General features: G+C 43.1%; 2 protein-coding genes across 3 annotated transcripts in view; one reads left to right on the forward strand and one right to left on the reverse strand.

Annotated features, from left to right (window-relative positions):
• Positions 1–14,678, forward strand: part of LOC119647415 (CCR4-NOT transcription complex subunit 7) — a 31,366-nt gene extending 16,688 nt beyond the window's left edge. For both annotated transcript variants that reach the window (XM_038048296.1, XM_038048297.1), the window contains exons 4-5: positions 2,295–2,712; positions 14,030–14,678. In XM_038048296.1, coding sequence (XP_037904224.1) covers positions 2,295–2,712; positions 14,030–14,158 — 547 coding nt within the window. In that variant the 3' untranslated portion in view covers positions 14,159–14,678. The remainder of the gene's footprint in view (positions 1–2,294; positions 2,713–14,029) is intronic.
• Positions 14,602–22,486, reverse strand: LOC119647414 (carboxylesterase 5A). Its single transcript, XM_038048295.1, has 4 exons — positions 21,696–22,486; positions 16,180–16,331; positions 15,644–16,102; positions 14,602–15,514 (listed from the first exon to the last, which is right to left on the reverse strand). The coding sequence occupies exons 1-4, from the start codon at positions 22,435–22,437 to the stop codon at positions 14,786–14,788; spliced, it is 2,082 nt and encodes a 693-aa protein (XP_037904223.1). The 5' UTR covers positions 22,438–22,486; the 3' UTR covers positions 14,602–14,785.
• Between the last annotated feature and the right edge of the window lie 227 nt (positions 22,487–22,713).

Consider the following 22,713-nt stretch of genomic DNA (forward strand, 5'->3'; position numbering starts at 1 on the left):
TACCTGCCGTGTAGGCATAATTCCACGGTCCTCTTCGGACACGGATTGATTTTGGGACCACAATCCTTCAAATCAGGGAATTCCTTTCACCAACGGGAGGGGAGAGGTGAAAGGGAACTGTCAGTTCAAGGAACCCCCTGCCATCCGGCTCCGCCGGTCGAGTTCTATCTTCTTAGCAACGGAAGGGCCCGAACGTAATGGGCAACATGGTTCCACCTGTCAGCATCTCTTCGACAGTGTTGTCTGGAGAGAGATCCCCTGTGCTTAAACAAAGCTGCTGACGAACCCCATCCCACCTTCCACAAGAAAAAAAAGTGTGGTGGGCGTCGTCCACAACTCCATTGCAAAACGCACAAGCCGGAAACACGCTTTTCCAATATTGTGCAGGTAAGACTGAAAACTTCCATGCCCACCTAAAAATTGGGTAAGGAAATAGTCAGTCTCACCATGCTTCCGATGAGCCGCGCAGTCCATCTGCCTCTAGTTTCATTTTGCCACGAGAGCTGCCACTCGTCTAGAGTGTGTTGCCGTTCTTCGCGAGCAACCATCTCCCTTGGCTCATCTCCCTTGCGCTTGTATATGGCCTGACTCCTTGGCAAGAAGGGTAACGGGGATCACTCCCGCGATCACCATCACGGCCGGTTCAGAGACAGTGCTGTACGCAAACGCCACTCGCAAAGCTCCCCGTCTCTGTACTTGCGCGAGGCGTTTACGATATACCTCCTTGTTAAGATCGCCAGCCCATACCTCTGCGCCGTAGAGCAGAGCAGACTGCGTTGAACTCATCAGGAGACGTCACCTGCTAGGACCCCCAATGTTTGCCATTAGCCTACTTAACACCGAAACTGCAGCCGCAACCTTATTCGCTGCTGCTTTGATTTGCTCAGTACTTTGCCGCTGATTTTGACTCGATTATCGACTCGCCGAACGATATGGGACGCAGGGTCGGAATTCTCTTTTTAGTCAAGATGACTACTTCGGTTTTTTCCAGTGCAAGGTTGAAACCATGAGTAGTCATCCATCCGCTTACCCGTCGAATCAATATGCCGAGTCTGCTTTGCGCCTGTTCGACAGTGCGTCCAGCAACAAGCACTCCGACATCATCTGCATAGCCGACCAAGCGCTACTCTTCTGGCATGTCGAGTTTAAGTAGACTGTCATAGGTAGCGTTCCAGAGGTCCGGCCCTAGGATGGTTATCTAACACCTCTTCCGCAACTAAGGGGTACGGCATCCGAGTTGTACAGCGCAACTCCACGCTTGAGCTCCGAGGAGCTCTGCCCGCGATGTAGGCATAACCACAACCGCCTTGAAACTCCCACTAGGAGGCCAACCGCAAATAACCGGGCCGAGAACACATCCTCCAGGAATTCTTCTAGAGCATATGCTCTCAGAGGGCCGTCGCGATTCCCATGGTACCAGATAACCTCCGGTGAGGCTTCGTGGCCGAAGTCAGTTCAGATGAGTCCCTTGAAGACTCGAGTCTGATCACCTTCCTCGAGTACGTGGGGACGGAACTCCCCAACGAGTGACATGTGATGAAAAGTGGATATTATACGACAATCGTCCCAAATCAGCACAATTGCTAAATACTGATGAGCCACCGAAGCATATGCCGAAACCGAGCCTCCATCCGAAGAAGGTAATGGCGGCTGTTTGGTGGTCTACAACTGAGGTTATCCACTATTCTTTTTTGGCACCTGGAGAAAGGATAAATGCACAGAAATGCTGTGCCCAACTCGAGAAAATCCACCAAAAATTGAGTATTCAACGGCCGAGATTAGTCAACAGATATGGTGTGATATTCCTTCACGACAATGCACGATCTCAGGTTTCCACGACAACGGTTCAAAAGTTGAACGAATTGCAGTATGAGACTCTGCTTCATCCACCATATTCACCGGACCTTTTGCCAACCGACTACCATTTTTTTAAGCATTTGGATCATTTTTTGGCGGAAAAACAATTTAGGAACGAAGAGGCTGCCAAAATTGCCTTCGACGAATTCATCAACATCCGACAGTTGGACTTCTACGAAACTGGCGTACATGCTCTTGAATCTCGCTGGGAAAAGTGTTTTGAATCGACTGGCACGCATTTTGATTAATTAAATAAATTTTTGTAAGCTTTACAGTTGTTTCATATTTTAGTTCCAAAATGGCCATTTCATTTGCAACAACCTAATACTATAAGTGTTAGATCTCCCGCTATGAGTTTATATTTTTTAACATAATTGCAATCAGTGATTATAGTTCTAATTCACTTTATTAATCGTTTATTTTTCTATTTATTACAGCGAAGACATGTATGCTCAAGATTCAATCGATCTTCTAACCAATTCCGGCATACAATTCAAAAAGCACGAAGAGGATGGTATCGATCCACTTGATTTTGCTGAACTTCTAATGACATCCGGCATCGTTTTAATGGATAACATCAAATGGTTATGCTTTCATTCAGGCTACGACTTTGGTTATTTATTGAAATTGCTCACGGATCAAAATCTACCACCGGAAGAAAGTGAATTTTTCGAATTGTTACGTTTATATTTTCCAACAATCTACGACATCAAATATTTGATGAAATCATGTAAGAATTTAAAAGGTGGATTACAAGAGGTTGCCGATCAATTGGAATTACGACGTGTCGGACCACAGCATCAGGCTGGATCTGATTCGCTACTGACAGGGATGGCATTCTTTAAAATGCGTGAGGTATTGAATTATGATAAAGCCTTTTCGCTAGTTTTAATGAATTCAACGCAAATTTATTTAGAAATTTAGGTCGAAGGGAAATGGTAATTCACTAATGAATTTTTTTTTCTGTCTCTCTTCGCTGAAATCGAAATTTTTCAGCTTTTTTGAAAAATTATGATTTTTACAAGTACTCATTTTATCCCTGTTTTGATGTAATATGGATTCTACTATGGTATTATTTCTTGGTTTCTGTTAGCTTGTAGCCGTTAACACTTGCGAGGGAGTGTTGAATTCCCTGCTCTCGCCGTGATTAGTTCATTTCTCATTAGATCTTATTGATATATAACGATTGAAGACGTTATTATGTTTCGAATTTATACAGAATTTAAAAGGCAGAAGTTTTGAAAAAATTAAGCTTGTTAGTAGGCCTAACTCTGAAGCGAATATACTCGGGATTGATGGCTGCACATGACTTGAAAAGTCTGAATGTGCACTGAACTGGCTGTCAACTCTGCGTGTCGGAGCCATGCCCTATGGGGGTAGTCTCTCTTGGTGCACACTAATAAGTAGCATAGGAAAATATTTAATTTTAATCTGGTGGAAACCTCAAATTTAGTAGAGGTGGTATAAGTTATTATTAATTACAGAACAAGACGTTTAACAAATTTTGGAATGAAGTGGTGCATTGGTAAAGGCCTTTTATGCTTCTTTGATTTGATTTCCCTTTTTGTGAGTGATTTCATCTATGTCAAATCTGGTGCTTCATAGAATAAGTGATATTATCCCACCAAGCACAGCTTCCTCCCCTGAAAGATTGCAAAACAAGTTTTGGCCGGGTCTGAATTTAAATTAGAAATTAATCTCTTCTATATCAAACCATAGTTTTGAAGAAAAATCGCTATACTTTGACGATTCTCCTAAATCTCTAGTGGTTGTGGTTACTTTGAAGGGGTAAATCAAATATGCCTACAATAAAAAAGAGAAATAAAAGTTTTGGAAGACAAAAAATGCGAAGTACGTTGAGGAAATTTACTTCCCCCTCGTCCGCCAGCAAGAGTTGTTGAAAATTTTCCGCTTATCCAAAATTGCGGAAATTGAACGATGCTTATTCCATCCTGGGGAATAATCAATGATGGAAAGACTAAGTCACGAATTAGAGGTGCCTTGGAGGGAATTCTCGCCTGTAAAGGTGCTATGCACATCTAAAACTTGAATGTTATTATCTCAAATGACGTAATGAGTATTTATTATATATAATAGAGATCTTTAAGATCTACTAATAAGATAAGCAATTATTCATTTCCTAATGGACGTTTGAAGGCGTGGGCTGTTTAATTTTAGATCCTAAATATAATTACCAATCATTAGTTAAAAATTCACTAAGGTTCCATGCAAGGAAGACCCTTGGTGAAGGGGTAAAAGCCTAGAACCTCAAAATCTATACTTCACACGAGGCGGCATTACAGGACAATTACAATTTGAATCTCAAAAATATTCAAAATTCCATTTTCCCCTCCCGAAAAATTGAGCCTTGGGAAGAAGATAAGATCCATCTTCCTATGAACCACCACATATTATGATTTTGCCACACATCATATCCTTCTTGACTATATTATCAAAGGACTCCTGTTGAATTTTTGGGATTTGTTTCTATCTCTTTTCCCTTGCACTTAATCGCTTTCTCTTCTCTTTTTTTTTGTGGTACTGTTCTGTGATCGGCGATGATATTGAAGCTAGATATACTCTAAGATAGGATCAGCTGCAGCTTTGGTCATTCATCCAAAACGGAGTAAGAAATAAAAATTAGTTTTGTGGGATGAGTGTATATTGTGCAGCTTTTAAAATTGACTAGCACTGACTCGAATTATCCTGTTAGTAAAAAGTAGACCTGATGTATCCCCGAATAAGACCCATTATATCTGTCTCCTTGGAACATATCGAATGAAATAGAATACATTCTAGGAACTAGCCCAGAAAAGCAGGTCTAACTGTTTTGTTGCGATCATTTGAATACCTCACGAAGTGGAGGGTCATATGTTTTTATTAGATATGAACGTAATCGATCTTCGTACAGTTCCAATCAAATTGATAATAATTTTAAATAATTTCAATTGAATTCAGTTCATTAGCGTTCTGCTACTGTTTAAATGTCTCCTTTCATGTGTATCGAGCGAATTTAAGCTTTTGAATTTAAAGTAAATCGTGCTGTGATCTTGTAGAACGAAATCATATTTTTCTTGTATTAAATCAGCTCCAAGTATATAAAAAAATATGAATTGAATCTCAACTTTAACAAACCTTACACTAATGTTTTTGTTATAATCAAATTTACGATTGTTGCATAGAAATATGAAACGAAAAATGCGAATACTAGAAAACGAATTAACTCTCAAATTCGAGCAATAGTTATCCAACTAGTAAAATCAATAATATGCATAGAATTGTTTTGTTTTTTTTTTTTATGAAAATGTAAAACCCTCAACACTTTACAATTGAACAATAAATTGGAATCTTTTCTTATTAAAATTGAGATGTTTGTTTTTATTTTTTTCTATCCTCCTTTTTTCTTTCATTTCTGTTGCATTTAATAAAAAAACGCAAGTGAGTGAATGTTAATGAGAAGATTAAAGATCACAGCACAGAGACCTTTGAACACTTGAAAGGCAAGTACAAACTGTTTTTGATTCCTGTTGTTAAATATCATACTTTAAATTTGATATTAGCTTTTTACCAATTCGCTTCTCCTACCCATGAAAGTTTTCATTGATTTCGAAAACAACTTTCACTGCAAATAAACAAACCTATTAAAATCAAATACAAGAGACCACAAATAGCGGGAATTGCAATATAAGACAGATACTTTCTTGCAGTTTGGAAAATGTATTTCAGAATATTGATAGACCAGTAGCTTCCTCCAAACTAAAATGTTTATTTTTCAATGTAGATATATATAATATTTCGGGAGCAACTTACCCCCTTCATCAGTGCAAAGCTACTAAAACAATTGCGATTATACGATTCTCTTATACTTAGTCACTAATTACTTAAATTACTTTTGAAATTTTATTTAAATTATTAACCTAATTATCTGTTAATTACCGCGACGGGTCTTATTAATTTTGAAGGGCAGTTATCCGAATCCGTGTTCAATAACCGCAGCGTGTCTTCTCTCAAAATTTCTAGACTTTCCCAGAGGTCCAAGGTTGTCGTTCGGTTTATATGACGCAAGAGCTGAAGATTTTCCCGTTGAATGCGCTGCCACTGATGACCTTATGCACGACTTTTGTTTTCGAACACTACTTACCGCTTCCTTGATGTGTTTATTAAATCTAGTCGTTATCAGGCGTTTAGTCTGTCCTATGTATATTTTATTATAATCGCTGCACGTTATTCGGTAGATCCCGCTTTTTTCCTCCGCTGCCAAAGGATCCTTGACGTTTCCCAGTAAATTCCGTAAGGTGGACGATCGACTCGAACCTACGACGTCCAGTTGAAACTTTTTTATCCAATTCCTGATAAATCAAAAAACCAAAAATAGCTAACGGTTTCGTCCAGGGTAGAGGCATCTCTTCAGACTCTTAATCTAGCTTACACTAAAACAACTGGCGGTTTAGTTCAATATAATTCGCAACCTTGTCGTGTTTTTGCGATGATATAAAGGAGCGTTTTTCCACCTATTACCACTTTCGGTCATGCTGCTCTCACGGCAGAGGTGAGGCAGCGTCTGAAGAATTGCCTCTGTCCTGGACGAAACCGTTAGTCATTTTTGGTTTTTTTGGTTTTTGAATGCTTGGGAACTATGCCCCAAACTAGGGATCCGTGAACCAAAAAACGTGGGAGTAAGTTGCTCCTCTTTTGGTCCGGTCCACCATCATGTGGATGTGGACTTAGGATCCCGCATATTCTAAACAACAATTCCTGACGTTGTTAAGTAGGTAGGAATACGGGATACTTTCCGTCTGGTGGTTGCCTCCTTCTGCTGCGTAAATAGTGTTGTATAGGTATGCCTATTGTGTTGCTTGATTTTCCTTTCGATCAGTTTCTCAATAGTCTGAGGATTATAGCTCCTTAATAACGGTGTCAATAATATGCTGTCGTTTCTTATTGAACGTATTCCGAAAGAGGGTATGTGATCAGTCGGTGAATCATGCAATTATAGGCAGCCATTTTTTGGGAAAATGTATGGTGTGAAGTTGCTGGTATCGTTCTCTGCGTTGCTGTAGATTAACGGTATATTTCGAACATAAGCTTCCCGCTAGAGTTGACGATATTTAGATCTAGGAAAGGTAGAGCCCTATCCTTTTCTACCTCTAGTGTAAACTCGATTTTATGATGAATCTTGTTCATAGAGGAGATGACCATGTCGATATCGTCTCTTCTAACAATCGCAAATACGTCGCCGTCTACATACCTAAACCATACTTTAGGCATTATTCCCCTCGATTCAATTTCTTCTTCAATTGGTGACATGAACCTTTCAGTGAGTATCGGCGAGAGGGGGTTCCCCATTGCTACTCCCGAAGTAGTTTTGTAGAATCTATCCCGAAACGTAAAATAGTTTGCGTTCATGCAGACCCTGGCCAAGTTTACATAGATACCAACTTTTCTTCTCCATTCCGGGCCAGATCCAAACTGGCGCAGCCATCTCTCGAGTTCGAAAATTGATTCTTTCACTGGCGTGTTGGGAAACAATGCCTTCACATCGAATGACACAATCACCTCGTCCTCCCCCATTCCCTCTATGCCTTGCAGCTTCTGTATTACTTCATGGGAGTTAGCAACTGAATACTTACTATTCGTCGCCCCAAGGGTGAGTTCGAGTCTGCAATGATTTCTCGCATCTCATCCCCTTGTGGATTTTCGGTTGACATCTGATTCTTAGAAGCGCAGGATTAAACATTCGGAGCCGTCCGATATTCGAGAATACCACACTAGCTTCCTTCAACGCTCGATCGACCCTTTTGATAGATTCAGGCAGCGGGTTGTTCCGTAATTCGAAGAAGTTTCCACTCTCCAGTTTCCGAAAAATAGCCTGGTCTTACTTAGCTTTTTCCATAACGACGACGTTGTTTCCCTTGTCCGCCTTGAGAAAGTATAGCGGCTTATCACGAAGTTCGCTTATTGTTTTTAAATCGTGTTTACAAATTTTTAGCGGCGCGTTATTCCGAATGATTTTACTTATACCCGCACGAATTTCATCCTTAGTTTCGTTATCCAAGAATTTTATACTCGCCTCGATATTAACCACGGTTTCGTCGACGATCTTAGTTGTTTTCGACATTTGTAGGTTGCTAGCTCACAAATTTGTAGGTCCTTTTCCCCCTCGAATCTTAGTATCGATTCCTTATTCGAACCAATTACCTGAATATTAAACCACTTCAGGATTCGTTATTGTTTTCAGTCGGTAGAAGTTATCGCATAATGGTAAGCTTATCCATCAAGCCCACGTTGTTTTGAAGTGCTCTTTTCTGTTAGCCAGTTGGAGCTTTTTTTTTATCAACCGTTCGATTTCTAATTTCTAGTAGATCCTCTTTCGGCGATGAATGTTATATTAAATTATTAGTATCGTGGGTTACTCATTGCTACTGTTTTTGTGGACTGGTAGTATTCGCTGCAGAACTTGAAGTTAGTTTTCGCTCACACAAAATAAGGCTCGTTAAGTATAAACATTTACTCTCCTTTTCCATATTTGGATGCTGTCCAGTGTGTTGAATCACAGCGCAAGTTGGTGTATGACTTGTTTTACGGGTGTATTTTGAAAAAGTACCTTGACATCAAATGACACCAGCATTTCGTTATCTTATATGTGTCCCACCTGTGCGAGTCTTTGGATGCATTCAGGGTAGTTCTTTATGGGGTATTGACTGTATGGATTACCATGTTTATTGCATTCGTTGACCAATCATTTTACAATGTATTATATTAACGAATTTGAATCAGCGATGATCTCTCTTAATTCATTACCCTCTTTATGCATTTTGGGTTAACATCTGATCCGTAGCAAAGATGGTTCCGGCATTCTCAATTTCATGATCTCCTCGAATACAGGTGCTGCTCCTTTCAGGGCTTTCTCAACTCGTTTGGTTAAGCCCAGTAAAGGGGTCATTACGTAACTTCATAAAGTTCCCATTTTATAGCGTGTGCGGCACATCGCGAGACAAAAGCCACCGAATGCGTTGCCGGCGGTGAGATCACTAGTGAAGTGAAATAGGCCGAGACCGTGCCAACAGGAACATTGCGTTGTTAATTTCCGCCGAAGATTCTGCTGCGTCCGCTGCAAACCTCAACTATTTTCGAAGGTGCATCAACGGCCATACCACAACGGTCCACCAGTTCTCGTCCGATCACCAAAAGTAGCTGCGATTCAGCAACATCTTTCTACACACAATTCAAAGTATTATTATTATACAAATAAATATAATTGCTTCCAACGCAAGGACTTTCGCAGAAAAGGAGACGGCCATCATATATATTTCTTTGGTTTTTAGCCGTAAGAGCCAGTTTTTGGGAAGAGAAAGGTCCCGCTCCGGTCTCTACTTGGCCGTTGACTGTGTGACTACGGTGGTGTTGAGTACGTCGGGGTGTGATATCACTCTTTTTTCTTCCTTCTTTGTCCGCTTTGGTCGTCTGGTTCGGCTTCGGTGTTCCATCGCTGACTAGCGCCACATGTTTCGCAAAGACGAAACCACGGGAGGTGATCCACCCTATAGCAGCGGTCGCAATCAGGGCGCCCTCTTTTGGCTACGCAATCCAGCGCCGTGGTTCTGCTAACTGGAGGCACAATTTGCGCTCGCAGACGCCATGCGTTTTAATCTTGAGACACGTCGGTCTCGACGAACAGACCATAGAGCTAATCACGGATGTTTTGGAGAATGGCGCTACGAACAGCTCATACGCTAGCTGTCAGTAAGTGAGGAAACGAAGCTGAATACTTACTGAACAAGCTGATGCTGGGCAACCGTATCCCCAGCCAGCTGCTTCTACAAATGAGGCAGTTTGGTGGGGATATGGTCGGCTCAGAGCTTTTTAAAACGCTCTGTTTGCGGCGGCTCCCGGCGAGCACCGCGCCAAGTATTATCGGCCATGGTCGACAAAGTCCACGCAGAAGTCTCTAGAGACACTCGTCGGGAGGTTGAGGATTTGAAAACAATGGTGACGACACTTGTGGGCGCAGTTTCCAAACTTACGGTGACTGTAGTGACTTTACCGTAAATTCGGAGCTCCAGCGACTAAATGTACCACTGGATGCAATTTCAATACGACGAAAAACAAGGCTCGGTGCATTCCTCGGCGGCGGCTAATCGAAGCGCAGTACCACGTCGCCTTACAATTTTCGACCCTTTGAGCAGGCGTTGTTGATTGATATCGCAGAACTTGCGACTTGCTGCTGCGAACTCCTCTCCCATCCGCACTTATGACTGAAGGCAGGTGGACATGAGTCTCGGATTGCACCGAACCTTTTTGTGGCGATCGGTTTTGACGGACATTAGCATCCCCATTTTAGGCGCAGACTTCCTGTGTCATTATGCGCTGTTGGTGGACCTGAAGAAGAAAGCCTTAATAGAACCCACAATCTCTTTAAAGTCGTCAGGAAAAATTTCCACCTGCGCAAACGACACTCTTTCCATTGTTTTCGAGGACATTGCCGACTATAACATTCGCGCACTCGGCCGAAAATATCGCAACTTGAACTTACTGAAAGTAATTTCTCCCAGCCGATTAAGAATGATATGCAGCACCACATCAGCACTACCGACACCACGATCTTCTCAAAGGTGCGTCCCCTATCACCCCAGAGGCAAGCTGTTGCAAAGAAAAGAGTTCGATGACCTCATGAAACAGTATTTGTAGACCTTCCAATAGGTGTTGGTCATCTCCACTCCATATGGTCGCTAAGCCAAATGGCGAATGGAGGCCTTGCTGGGATTACAGGCTCCTGAATACCCAGACAATTCCCGACCGATCCATGACTTTGTGCATTCTCTGACAACCTGCCGTGTTTTCGCAAGGTTACGGAAGATATACCATACTTCTGTTTCGTTTACATGGGTGATCTTTTGGTTGGCTCTTCTTCCAAATCTGAGCATTTGGATCATCTCGACTGTGATTCTTCAAAGTCTCCTTGAGACGGGGTTCGTTCTAAACATTGACAAATGCGAATTTCCACAGAAGCAGGTGAATTTTCTCGGCCACTTGCTCAACCCTGGTCACCTCACGTCGGGGTTACCAAGTTAAGAATTATTTATTTTTTACTGAGAGGCGATTAACTAAATTACATTCCCTAATGACCTCATTTTGGCTATTTTGATAAGTTGCACACTCCATTTTATAATAAATAAAATTATTGAGAGGGGTCCATTTCAAAAAACAAATTCTTATTGCGGCTGGGTTCGTATCGCCTAATGAGCACCCCGGACTACTCCATTCTTGGTAGGCCTCCCTCAATCGTTCCTCATAATTTTTTTAATGTCATATCCATTAACCCACTCCCGATTCCACAGAAAGTTTTTGGCAGGTGTAAAGGCGCCCCTCTTCTTGGCTAGTTGGTTCGCTGCCTAATTGCCTTCCAACCCAACGTGGCCTGTAATCCAGGGTATCCAAATCTTGTTGAACGAGCCGAATGTATTCAGTCTCTCAAGGCATTCCCAGACCAGTTTAGAGTTCACCTGGTTAGACCTATCGCTCCGTGGCTGTCGGCAAGAATAGCAACGTTCTGCTCCCTGAAGCTCCTTTGGAGGTGGCGTATATTTCCGCCTGGAAAAAGCTAGTGGTCTTGGCTCCAAGTACATTTTCCTTGGACCAATGACCCCTACTTGCAGACCACGAATCTACCCCGTTACACCCAGGGCTGCTGAGCCACCACTATTCCAATGTTCTCATTGCAACTTGCCTCGCAATTACCGTAGATGGATCTTTCACATGGTGGAAGCTTATCTGGGCTATCTTATTGCTAGCCATTGGCTTCGTTATTGTTTCGAGCTCTTCTCCACTGACGCTTTCCTGCGCGTCACTGTCAACCCGAAGTCCTAGGTCTAGGTTGTCCAGCTTCTGCTCTTCACTATGCTGCAGGTCTATATCCCTGGCTGATCCAGTCCTTTCCGCCTCTATCGCTTTCGAGAGTTTTTTGGGGACCTCGGTATGTTCTTCACCCGGTGTCTCCTCCGTGGTGTGTTTCCTCGTTCACGTGCATAAGTATGTCACCAAATCGATCGTTGATATGGCAACTCCCACGTTTGATTTCCTCCCGGCTAGTTTATGAAGGAATGCGTGAAGAAGACCTAAAATATGAGCCAGGCCAAGTGGTACCCGTTCAAAGCGCGGGAAAGGAGAAACTGGCTGGGACTTCGTGAGATTGAATGAATCAACAAGACAGCGAACATTGGAGGAGGGTACTGCCTCAGATTATCATCATCTACAAACGAAGTGAAGGGTGATACGCTGAATTCTCAGCAGAGCGAAGTCAGACCAAGAGCTCATCAATTTTGGAGATAAGCAGGCCAAAGATCACTCTCGTTTATAAGAACATAGATGAGATCACTATGAAGGAGAAGATTCGTAGGGCCATGAGAGAAAAGTTCGAGCTTATCGAACTTCGAGGAGCGGTGCGACACAAAAAACCAATATCAGCCTACTAGTGGAGGAGCGGTTCCAATTGCTGCCAGCAGCAATAATAAGAACAGGCACTGAAACGGTAGTTTAGATGTCTTGGACACGACCACATCGCGTGATCAACCAGTGTAAACGACAGGCAGAAACAATAGCGGTGAGCAGTATCAGCAAGGAGCTGAATCAAAATGCATACTGTGCAAAGGGAAGGAGGGTGCCGAGCATCGGCGCATTGCAGGCAGCGACAGGTACCCGGAGATCGCAGATGAGGTTGATACAATTCAATCTAACCCATTACCAGGCGGCCACGAACTTACTTCTGCCAAATCATCCTCGAGGGAGAAGGGATTTATCAAAGCCCATGAAAGTGGTTCACATATACAACTGCTATGCTCCATCCAGCGCCACACTTGCTGAGTAAGAACAAAAGTTGAGCGCTTTGGCTTTGGACGCGAAAAGATGTAGGCCAAAAATCGCAGTAGGACATTTAATGCGTGGGCTCTTGAATGGGTTGGCCGGACAACGAATGTGAGGGGACGTGTTCTGCTCGAATCATTCAAGGTGCTAATCGCAAATGTTGGGACTTCATATACTTTCAGAGAAAGTGGCGTTGGTTCTATAGTGGACCTGACATATTCAAGCGCCACTTTGGGCAGGAAAGTAGCCAGAAGAGTTAGTGACTCTATACATGCTTACAGTGACTCCCTGACATAAGAGCTTTCGCAAAATTCCGGTTGGGTTATCAGAGTCGACGGCGAAAGCTTTTACCGGGCACGCTCAAACCTGGCATATCCTTGACTGGTACGTTCCGAGAAAAAGTCACCTAGATCACCCTATGGATGATGGAACCATGTGATGCTACTATGATCGGAAGGCGACTGCTCCCCAGTGAGTAAAACCAAAATTTACGGATCGGTAACAATAAGGTGCCAGGTTTTGATGGAATCCTTAAAGAAACTTTGAAGTTGGCAATGAAAACCAAATTTTTGGTAAAATTTAGTGTTGCTTCCCCAATTCAATAAGCCACCTGAAGATCCAGCATGATACCGCCCGATCTACTTGTTGGATGTAATGGGAAAGATGATGGGAAGAGTCATTTAAAATGGACTGTTATCCATCGTCGAAAACGGCATGTCAAAGCGCCAATATCGGTTGCAGCACGCTCACTCTACGGTGGTGAATCTGGCAACAGGCGCGCTGAATTCTGGTGGCTGTTGTGTCGTTTTGACATGGGATGTTGAAAAATTAAACAATTGAACAATATTGGAACTAAATTTTCTTGATAACTTGTCCTCTTTGTTGGGTTGGTGGTGTTTTACGAATTATTCACTTTACTAGGATTTGTTCATTTATTGGCTTTTAGAAGTGGCTGGTTGTCAGTGGCCTCGTGCCAGGCCAACAGCTGTGTCGGCGGAAGTGATCTGACCGCCGGGAATGCAGTCGGTGTTTCTGGCCTCCGATATGCCGCCACAATAGTATCTCGCGTACTGCCGAGACGTAATCTTCCTTATCCATAATATTATCGCAACATTATTACCTTTGTCGCCCTTCAGGTAGTAAACGCATTCGAATGCTCAGTGTAATTTTACTAACATTTGTTTCGGTGGGGCTCTGCTAATATTACATTTTTATCAAACCTAAGATGCGTACTTTATGCTTTCGATGTTAGTGTCGAGTGTCGTTTTCCTAAATCTTTTCTAAAATGTTTTTCAATTTGATTTTCCCACAGATGTTTTTCGAGGACAACATTGATAATGCTAAATATTGCGGTCACCTTTACGGACTAGGAACATCATTCATAGTGAACGGAGCAAACTTTCATGATAACAACGGGGATAACAACAATTCAACGTCATGATTTCATTTAAGTTTTAAAGATGTTTTTATACAAAACGCATACGAAGCCGATAAACACACAAAATCACCATCCTAACTGTATTCGCAGCAATAATTTTGATTTGAAACCAGGACAAGAAAAATCGACCAGCTTAAAAACGAAGAGGAAATAGCCGAACATAAAACCACTGTCATAAAATATATGTACATCTATGCAAGGTTCTTGATTCAATTTTTGCAAAATGTATAACACAAATACTGAGTGCGGAGCAGAAAGAAAAACACACAGATAATAGCCACGTTTCAACACACTAGCTATCAGTTTAAGTAGAAAATTCAGAAATAGATACAGTTCAAAACATGTGAAAAGTAAAAACAAATAGCAATGGTGTCATCAACAATATATTACCTACGTATACAATAAGAAGCCACAAAGAAAAAAGGAAAAAGTAAAACACAGTTCAGTAAAACAAATCATTAAACAATTTTATTTTATAAAAATGTCAGAAAAAAATGTGAAAAATATACATATAAAATGGTAATTTTATTATAGTTAATTAAAAACAGTTAAATTTTTGTTTATCTTCCTAGTTAATTGCTTACCAGGTAGATTAGTTCGATCTGTTTTTAAATAGAGAGTCAAACAACCCTACAGCCCGAGCAAACCTAGTCCCTGGTTAGGCCGCTTTTTTGTTGGTTTGGCTGGTGTATTCCCGGTTCCCAAGAGTCCAGTTCCCAAAAGGCCTCCAGCACCAGGTTGCGACGATTCTGCAGTTCCTCCACCTCCAAGCAGTCCGGAGCCTGTCCCACCCAAACCCAATGTCCCTGTCAACTGAGAGCCCAATTCGCCAGCAACATTAGTCAACGGGCTCAAATTCTTCAGAAGTCCTTCGCACGTTAACGCTTTCAACGCTTGCAGGGGTACACCGAACAGTGACAGCGAGCAAAATCGGAAATCAGCACCAGTTTCTAATTTTTCAGTAATTTTAATGAAAGGTGCACCGTTACGACTGAACGCCTGAAAGAGGCCGTCAGCATTTGTCTTTGAACTCGGATCGATCGTAGCGAATCTTGCTAAGAGTTCAGTAATACTGTTACGAACTCGTAAATCGGATTCAGCCGTTAGTTTTTTTCCTGGGATGGGATTTCCAAAGATATCGTTGACATCGAATAAGAATCCTAATTCGTCGCCGTGGGCCGAAATATTGACTCCACCATCTCCAGCTGTTATAGGTAATTGTCCCAAGAAGTCTTTCCCAGCCGTCGATTTACTGATATGCTCGAAACTGTAGAGGTATGCTGGTGCTACAAAGCTCCATAAGTCTGCTGATAGTACTGCTGGTAAGTTGAAAAGGATGTCCGTCGTTGTTTCGGTTAGCTGGAAAAAGACAGAAAAGAAAAATGCATCGATTCAAATGTAAGAAATCACAGTTGATAAAGTGTTAACCGACGAGTACTTTCCAAATACCTTCAAGAATCATAAACCGTTTCAAAAATCTTGACTCACCTTTGAAATCACCTGCTCTAGTGGCAATCCTTGAGGGATCTTTAAATAATCAGCCAGACTTAAAGCAACTTTCTCCAATCCAGGTAGAATTGGTGCCACGATTTCTCCGGTTACCTTATCCAAACTCAGCAACCCTTTCAATCCAAGAATCTCACCAATCAATGACTGTAGGAAGTTTTCAACACTTCCCCAAATTTTCGTTACAGCTTCAAGTGTAACGCCATTAGCAGTCTCGTCTTTTGTAACGCCAATCAATAACGGCACCTTGCGAAATTTCTTCTCTTTTAGAGTTACGTTCGGCTCGCGAACAATAAATCCGGGCAAACCACGATTGTCATCTTCGGTTTCGACATGCGGATTGAAACCAACACCGCCTGCAATAGCCTGAATCATAGCACGTCCTTGGAGGCGTTCTGTTTCGACAGCTGAATCACGCAAAATGATATCTTCGATGCTTTTCTAAAAGAGGAACATTCTCATTATATTGTTCGGTATGAAAAAAGTTTTGCAGCAGTTAGTATGCGCGTCGTACATACCTCCCGGAGACATCTCACAATTTCAGTTTCATTTGTCGCTGGACATTCGTTGATAGTTGCAATTTCCTCAAGAGATTGGACGGGCTTTTTATCAAGCGCATATTGAGATAAGGCTGAACCAGACATTGCCACGGTGCCGGATATTGCTCTAGCTGTATATATTCGGAATGTAGTGGTAGTAAGGTGTCAGTTAAATAGCAAACAATTCTAGTGGACAATATTGTAATAATCTTTTTTCCATTGTTATCGGTACATGTGGTATTACAGCCAACATGGTCCTTTTGTTTTACACCCCTAATGTTGAAAAAAGCGGCTCATATAATTTTCCTGAAAATCTCAACTCTCAATTCCACCATATTTGGAGTACCAAAGTTAGTTTCGGACATCGTTTTAGTTTGATTATCTTTTCCGTTGGATGTCCGGCACACTTAGTTCTCCTCGCGGACACCACCTTGACGTTGTAAACTAGCTTGTAGTAGTTCAGCTCTATACAACCCGCGACTTTGAGCAACCAAGTCGTGCCCGAGCCCGGATTTGAAAGGTTTAACCAGATTCATTTTCCACCTGTGGGGACATATTCTCCACACAATGCAGACGAAAAAGTCCGCCAAAAAAAAAGGACTACTTTTGCCTACCAGAACCATCTCTTCTGCCTCGATCAGGGAAAGCAGAAGAATGGGGAGCTGGTGACGTGAATGTAACTAGTCTAATACCGGTATGTCAAACCGAAGCTATGTGGACCGGCGCTATGGACCTAAGGAGACTACTAGCCATTTACTAGGAGAGGGGACTGCAAAAAAGGCGAAATTAAGGGAATGACGACATAGGCGTTGCTACACCATCAGGAGTGGCAATATCCAGTGAAATCAGACGTAAGGAACAAGAAACATCGGCAAAAGGCGGAGATGAGCTAGTAACTCCGGTGATGCCCACATTGGACGCAGCAGAGTATTCGATTAGCGGTGTTTCTTAAATGCGATGAATATAAGACTAAACTTATACCTAAAAACAGAAAGATTAGTCAAACTAACTTACGCTATCCCAAAGCTTTTTTTTCTGCTGTCAACAAGACTTATAACGTTGTAGAATTCCCCTAATATCTTTCTGGTGAAGCCCATGGTGTTTTACTTAGGCACCTGTCGTGAGACTTAATCCTACGGTCCTCTTCAGACACGGATTGATTTTGTGACCACAATTAGAGCCCCGCTGAGACAAGCAACAACGGTACCAGTCTATACCAAGTGCATGGCTTAGCATTCATACTGGTGGATGCAAGAATTACCTAAATCTCTACCGAACTATGGAGTACGGCACCCGTGTTGATACGCAACATTACGTCGAGGCCCGAAGGTCTCTTCTCGCTTGAACACAGCCACAACCACCATGAAACTCCCACTAGGGGGGCCAACCGCAAATAACCGAGCTGTCCTCACATACAACAGGAGTTCACCCGAAGTATGTGAGTCCAGGGGCTTTCCCGGTTCCCATGGCACCAGTATATCCCTGATAAGGTTTCGTGACCAATTTGCCACTTCAGTTGAGTCCCCGTGCAGACTCGGGTCTGATCGCCCTAATTAGGCCTTTGGAGCATTCGCCTAGTGAATCACGGCCGGCAAACCAAAGTGATCACAGCGTCTCCCGGTGCTACCACTATGGAGGTTCTCCTCGGCCACTTAATTTTGGTTTGGCCGATAGGGTTGCCGCCCCATCTTCCTCGCCGCCACCTCTTTCTTTCTGGTATAAGATCATCATCATTAACGGCGCAACAACCGGTATCCGGTCTAGGCCTGCGTTAATAAGGAACTTCAGACATCCCGGTTTTGCGCCGAGGTCTACCAATTCGATATCCCTAAAAGCTGTCTGGCGTCCTGACCTACGCCATCGCTCCATCTCAGCAGGGTCTGGCTCGTCTACTTTTTCTACCATAGATATTGCCCTTATAGACTTTCCGGGCTGGATCATCCTCATCCATACGGATTAAGTGACCCGCCCACCGTAACCTATTGAGCTGGATTTTATCCACAACCTGACGGTCATGGTATCGCTCATAGATTTCGCCGTCGTATAGGCCTACTTGAGATACTATAATCAACAGGTACACTATAACCAGTAAAAGGGGCACAATAGTTCTTCAAGGACGCGGTGCGACTTTCCCTTAACTGAATAATAATAAATTGCCTTTATAGACTTTCCGGGTGGGATCATCCTCATCCATACGGATTAAATGACCCGCCCACCATAACCTATTGAGCCGGATTTTATCCACAAGAGTTCGCAATTTTTCTTGCTAAGAACCCAGGTTTCCGAGGAATACGAGGACTGGCAAGATCATTGTCTTGTTCAGTAGGAGCTTTGACCCTATGGTGAGACGTTTCGAGCGGAACAGTTTTTGTAAGCTGAAATAGGCTCTGTTGGCTAACAGCAACCGTCAGGGTCACTTTTGCCTTTGCTTCCAGCGGGAGGAAAAGCGACCGCTGTCAAACATGCGTTAAACGCGCTGAGTAGCAAGTCCAGGTTATACTTGAGTACTAGGTTCAGCACGTTCCTACCAATACCATCGGGTCCTGGTGCTTTAGTGTCCTTCAAAGTACCTGTATGATTTTTTTGCATTTTTACTTCTTCTATGAACTATGAGTTGATATCCGACTTCCGATTTCTTGCTTGTATGCCAGCAGGTCTTTTTTTTTTTGTAGGAGGTGGAAATCTTCAAAAGACACTGGCCTGGACACGACAGCGTGTGTAGGATTCTTACCCGCTAAAACCACCCCCGATTCCCCCCAAGGCCAGTGGAATCACTGTACGATATTACATCACGGGGCGGAGTCAGCTCATCTTAGCTTGGTCCCCTTTCGTCTCTACGCTTCGTACGTAACTGCGCTTTTCTAGTTTCCTCTGCCTTTCGAAGTTTCCTCTGGATAGATACGACCATGGAGTTGATCGCATCCCAGTCTTCCTGACATGCTAACATTCTTCGCACCAGATTCTCTGGTACGAGCACCTCTCCTAGAGTCTCCTCTAGGTTCTTCCTTTCCTCCACAAACCTTGAACAGTGGAAGAATACATGCTCTGGGACTCCATCGCAGTTTGGACAATCGGGTGAGGTATCTAGTTTAAACCTGAACAAGTACTGGCGATATCCTCCATGCTCCGTGAGAAACTGAGTAGGATTATAATTAATCTCATCGTGCCGTCTCTCCAACCACTCTTTGATGGCAGGGATGAGCCTGTGTGTCCACCGACCCTTTCCCGAGCGTTCTCAATGCTCTTGCCATCTATTTAGAGATCTCTCCCTTTCGGCGTTCTTCGTCTGCGATAAAGGAGAGATAGACTTCGCATTATATATATTCGTCATCTCATCTGCCAAGATGTCAACGGGCATCATTCCAGAGATGACGAGCACACCCTTAGGGCTGTTCTTCTGTAGAATGAACTCAGTTTGTTAGCGGTATATGTAACCTGCAATATCTTTCCCCAAACTAGGGCTGCATAGAGCAGGATCGAACTCACTACCCTAGCTATAAACAACCTGGAAGCATGCCGTGGCCCTCCCACGTTCAGCATCATCCTTGCCAGGGCCACACTTGCAGTGGATGCTTTATGAAAAACATACTGCACGTATGGCTTATAGCTAAGCTTCCCGTCTATCATCACTCCTAAGTATTTTATGGCAGGCTTAGAAGTGATGATATGATTCCCAATTTGAATACGGGCAACATTTCTTTTACGACGCTTGGTGATGAGGACCGCTTCCGTGTTTTCCTCCGCAAGTGTCAGACCAGAACTCTCTAGCCAACCCTTACCAGCACTTATCAGCTTCGCATGAGTATAACTCAGCATCTTCGAGATGCTTTGCGACCACAACCAGCGCTATATCATCAGCGTAGCCCACCACCCTGGTTCCCTCTGGAAGGGGAAGATTAAGAACATTGTTGTACATGATGTTCCACAGCAGTGGGCCCAGACAACGTACTCCTGGGGTCCGTCATCGGTGTTATACCAAAGTCTCCGTTCTTGTAAATAGCTGTTGACAATAGCTACAAGATAAGCGGGAATAACAATCTTCGCCAAAGATTCCCGTATTAGGTTCCAATTAACCGAATTGAATGCATTTCTCACATCCAGGGTCACTACTATGCAATATTTGCTAGTATTGCTCTTTCCGTGGATTGCATCTTCGGCCAAGCCAGTAACCACTTTGATGGCATCAATGGTTGATCTGGTTTTACCCATACTGCCAAAATGAGAGACCTCCTTGGCTCTCAACAACCGGGAGTAATCTATTATAGATTACTCGCTCTAACATTTTGCCCACAGTGTCCAAAAGATAAATAGGTCTGTAGGAGGTTGGCCCACCTGGAGGTTTGCCAGCCTTAGGTGGTAGCACCAACTTCTATCGTTTCCATGATGCAGGAAATATCCCCTCGAACATGCACGCTTCGAACAACTCAGCGAACATGTGTGATCGGAACGCCATCCAGACCCGGAACTTTGTTATCTCTTATCCTAGCGCAGATCTCCAGCAGCTCGTCACTGGTGACTGCCGGCATTGCCGTTCCGTTCAGAGGTCGCTGGAAGCTGTCTCTGCCCTCCTCTTGCTGTGGGAATAACTCCTGGATAATTTTTAACAAGAGTGAAGGACACGTGATTCGCGGAGATGATCGGACTCTGAATCGCCCCATCACGATTCTATAGGCGCTCTCCCACGGGTTTACGTCCGCTTCTGAACAGAGCTCCTTAAAGCATTCCCTTTTGCTCCGTTGGATGGCGAGCTTGAGGGTTTTGCAGGCTTCCTTATATGCGCGCTCTTTTTGCCCTTAGTTGCCAGCAAGTCTAGCACTCAAAGTAGCAGGTCGAGACTGCCCTTGCCATATCCTGCAGACCACCCGATCTATGCGATATAGAAGAGAAAGCCATAAAAAAGATTAGGAAGACATAAAGAGATACATAAATTAAATTATTTACCGTTGGCAAGGTAAATATAGGTTGGGTCTTGCACAGACTCACGGAGCAAGTATCTTCAAAGATATGCTCCAGATGATCTGCTTTCGGGCTACTTTGCCGCACCATGCACTAACTATCATGATTGGGCAAAAGGGTATAGGAAATGAGAAGCTCGTCCAAGATTGCACGGGAGATCCACAATGTATGTTGTGCATTGTACGTGGTGGCACGTGCCCGGCATATGGGAAGGAAATGGAGCGCACAGATAAATGAGGTTCACATAAATGAATTTCAATCATTGCATGGCAGCTTAAGACCCGCTCTCACAGACCGTTTAAAAATCAAACGTAGATGTGGTGACAATATGAAATTGTGGTAGCGCTACTCGGGTGAAAGATACGCATGACAACGTGGCAATATGTCCATATGAAAGAGCAGTATTGGATAGAATCCATCCATGAGAAATATATGGACATTCAGAGAGAATACAAATGCACTTCGAAAAAAATTATTAAATAACCTGCTGCTATGTATATAACAAGCAAGGTTAGCAATAAAACATTAAATCTACTCACCTCTTGGTATCCTAGACATAGTTAAATACATGGCACTTGCTGCTCCTGAACCATGACCGATAACTTTTATTTGCTTCGGATCTCCACCAAAAAACGATATATACTCTGTAACCCAGCGTAAAGCTGCTTCCATATCAAACAGTGCAAGATTTCCACTGAAATCTTTATTCCGTTCTCCAATAATACCAAGACTGCCGAGTCTATACTGAACTGGAACAAATAAAACACCTTTCTGTGTCAGCGGCTCAGCTCCATACTGATTAGCTGATCCGTAGCGAAAACCTCCGCCATGAATCCAAACATAAACTGGTAGCCCCGTCGTCTCATCTGGCATTCGCGGTGTGAACACATTCAGCAAGAGACAGTCTTCGTCCCCAAGGACACGCATTGGATTGTTTTGATCAGGTTGTGGACAAGGTGGACCATATTTCGTAGCAGTTATATCTCCTTCAAGTCTTCGATAAAAAGGACGAGTGAATCTGTTTTCTGCTGTTGGTGCATTAGCGTAACGTATACCCAGGAATGAATACAAGCCTGTTCGAATGTTGCGGAATCCTTCTACCCGGGCATCACGGTTATACATACGTGCAAAGACAACCGGATCATCAGGTGGGGGTGGCTGAGCTGGTTGACCTCCGACAATTCGTTTAACACGTCTATGCTCTGTTTCACTATTCACTGATTCCAAAATTGCATCACAAAGTAGGGGAAAGAAGCAACCAATAATAATTAGAAATTTCATCTTTTCCGTGTGCACTCAACTAACCGTCGGCGAAAACTAACGACCGAACCCCAGAGGCACTCTAAATGCCTTATCAATTTATGATTTTTTGTTCAGAACAGGAAGGAAATTCGCAAGATAAAATCTTAGTCCAAATATATATAGACTGCTCAAGTTGCTTGATGATAACATTTGAGAATTTAGCATAAATTATCGAAATTAATCTGTGTTTCACAAAATATTCGTCTGTATGGGTTGATGCGGATTTTTGGGCTGGATTTTGACTTATTGAATTCG

The sequence above is a fragment of the Hermetia illucens genome, chromosome 2 (genome assembly GCF_905115235.1).
Source record: "Hermetia illucens chromosome 2, iHerIll2.2.curated.20191125, whole genome shotgun sequence".
Taxonomy (NCBI): domain Eukaryota; kingdom Metazoa; phylum Arthropoda; class Insecta; order Diptera; family Stratiomyidae; genus Hermetia; species Hermetia illucens.

What these genes read in the sequence shown, in the direction of transcription:
- LOC119647414 (XM_038048295.1), bottom strand. Translation starts at nt 22,437, where the DNA reads ATGAAATTTCTAATTATTATTGGTTGCTTCTTTCCCCTACTTTGTGAT. An exon ending in TTGTGAGATGTCTCCGGGAG is followed by an intron (nt 16,103 to 16,179) that starts GTATGTACGACG and finishes TTCCTCTTTTAG; the next exon opens with AAAAGCATCGAAGATATCAT. An exon ending in TAGAGCAGGTGATTTCAAAG is followed by an intron (nt 15,515 to 15,643) that starts GTGAGTCAAGAT and finishes GTCTTTTTCCAG; the next exon opens with CTAACCGAAACAACGACGGA.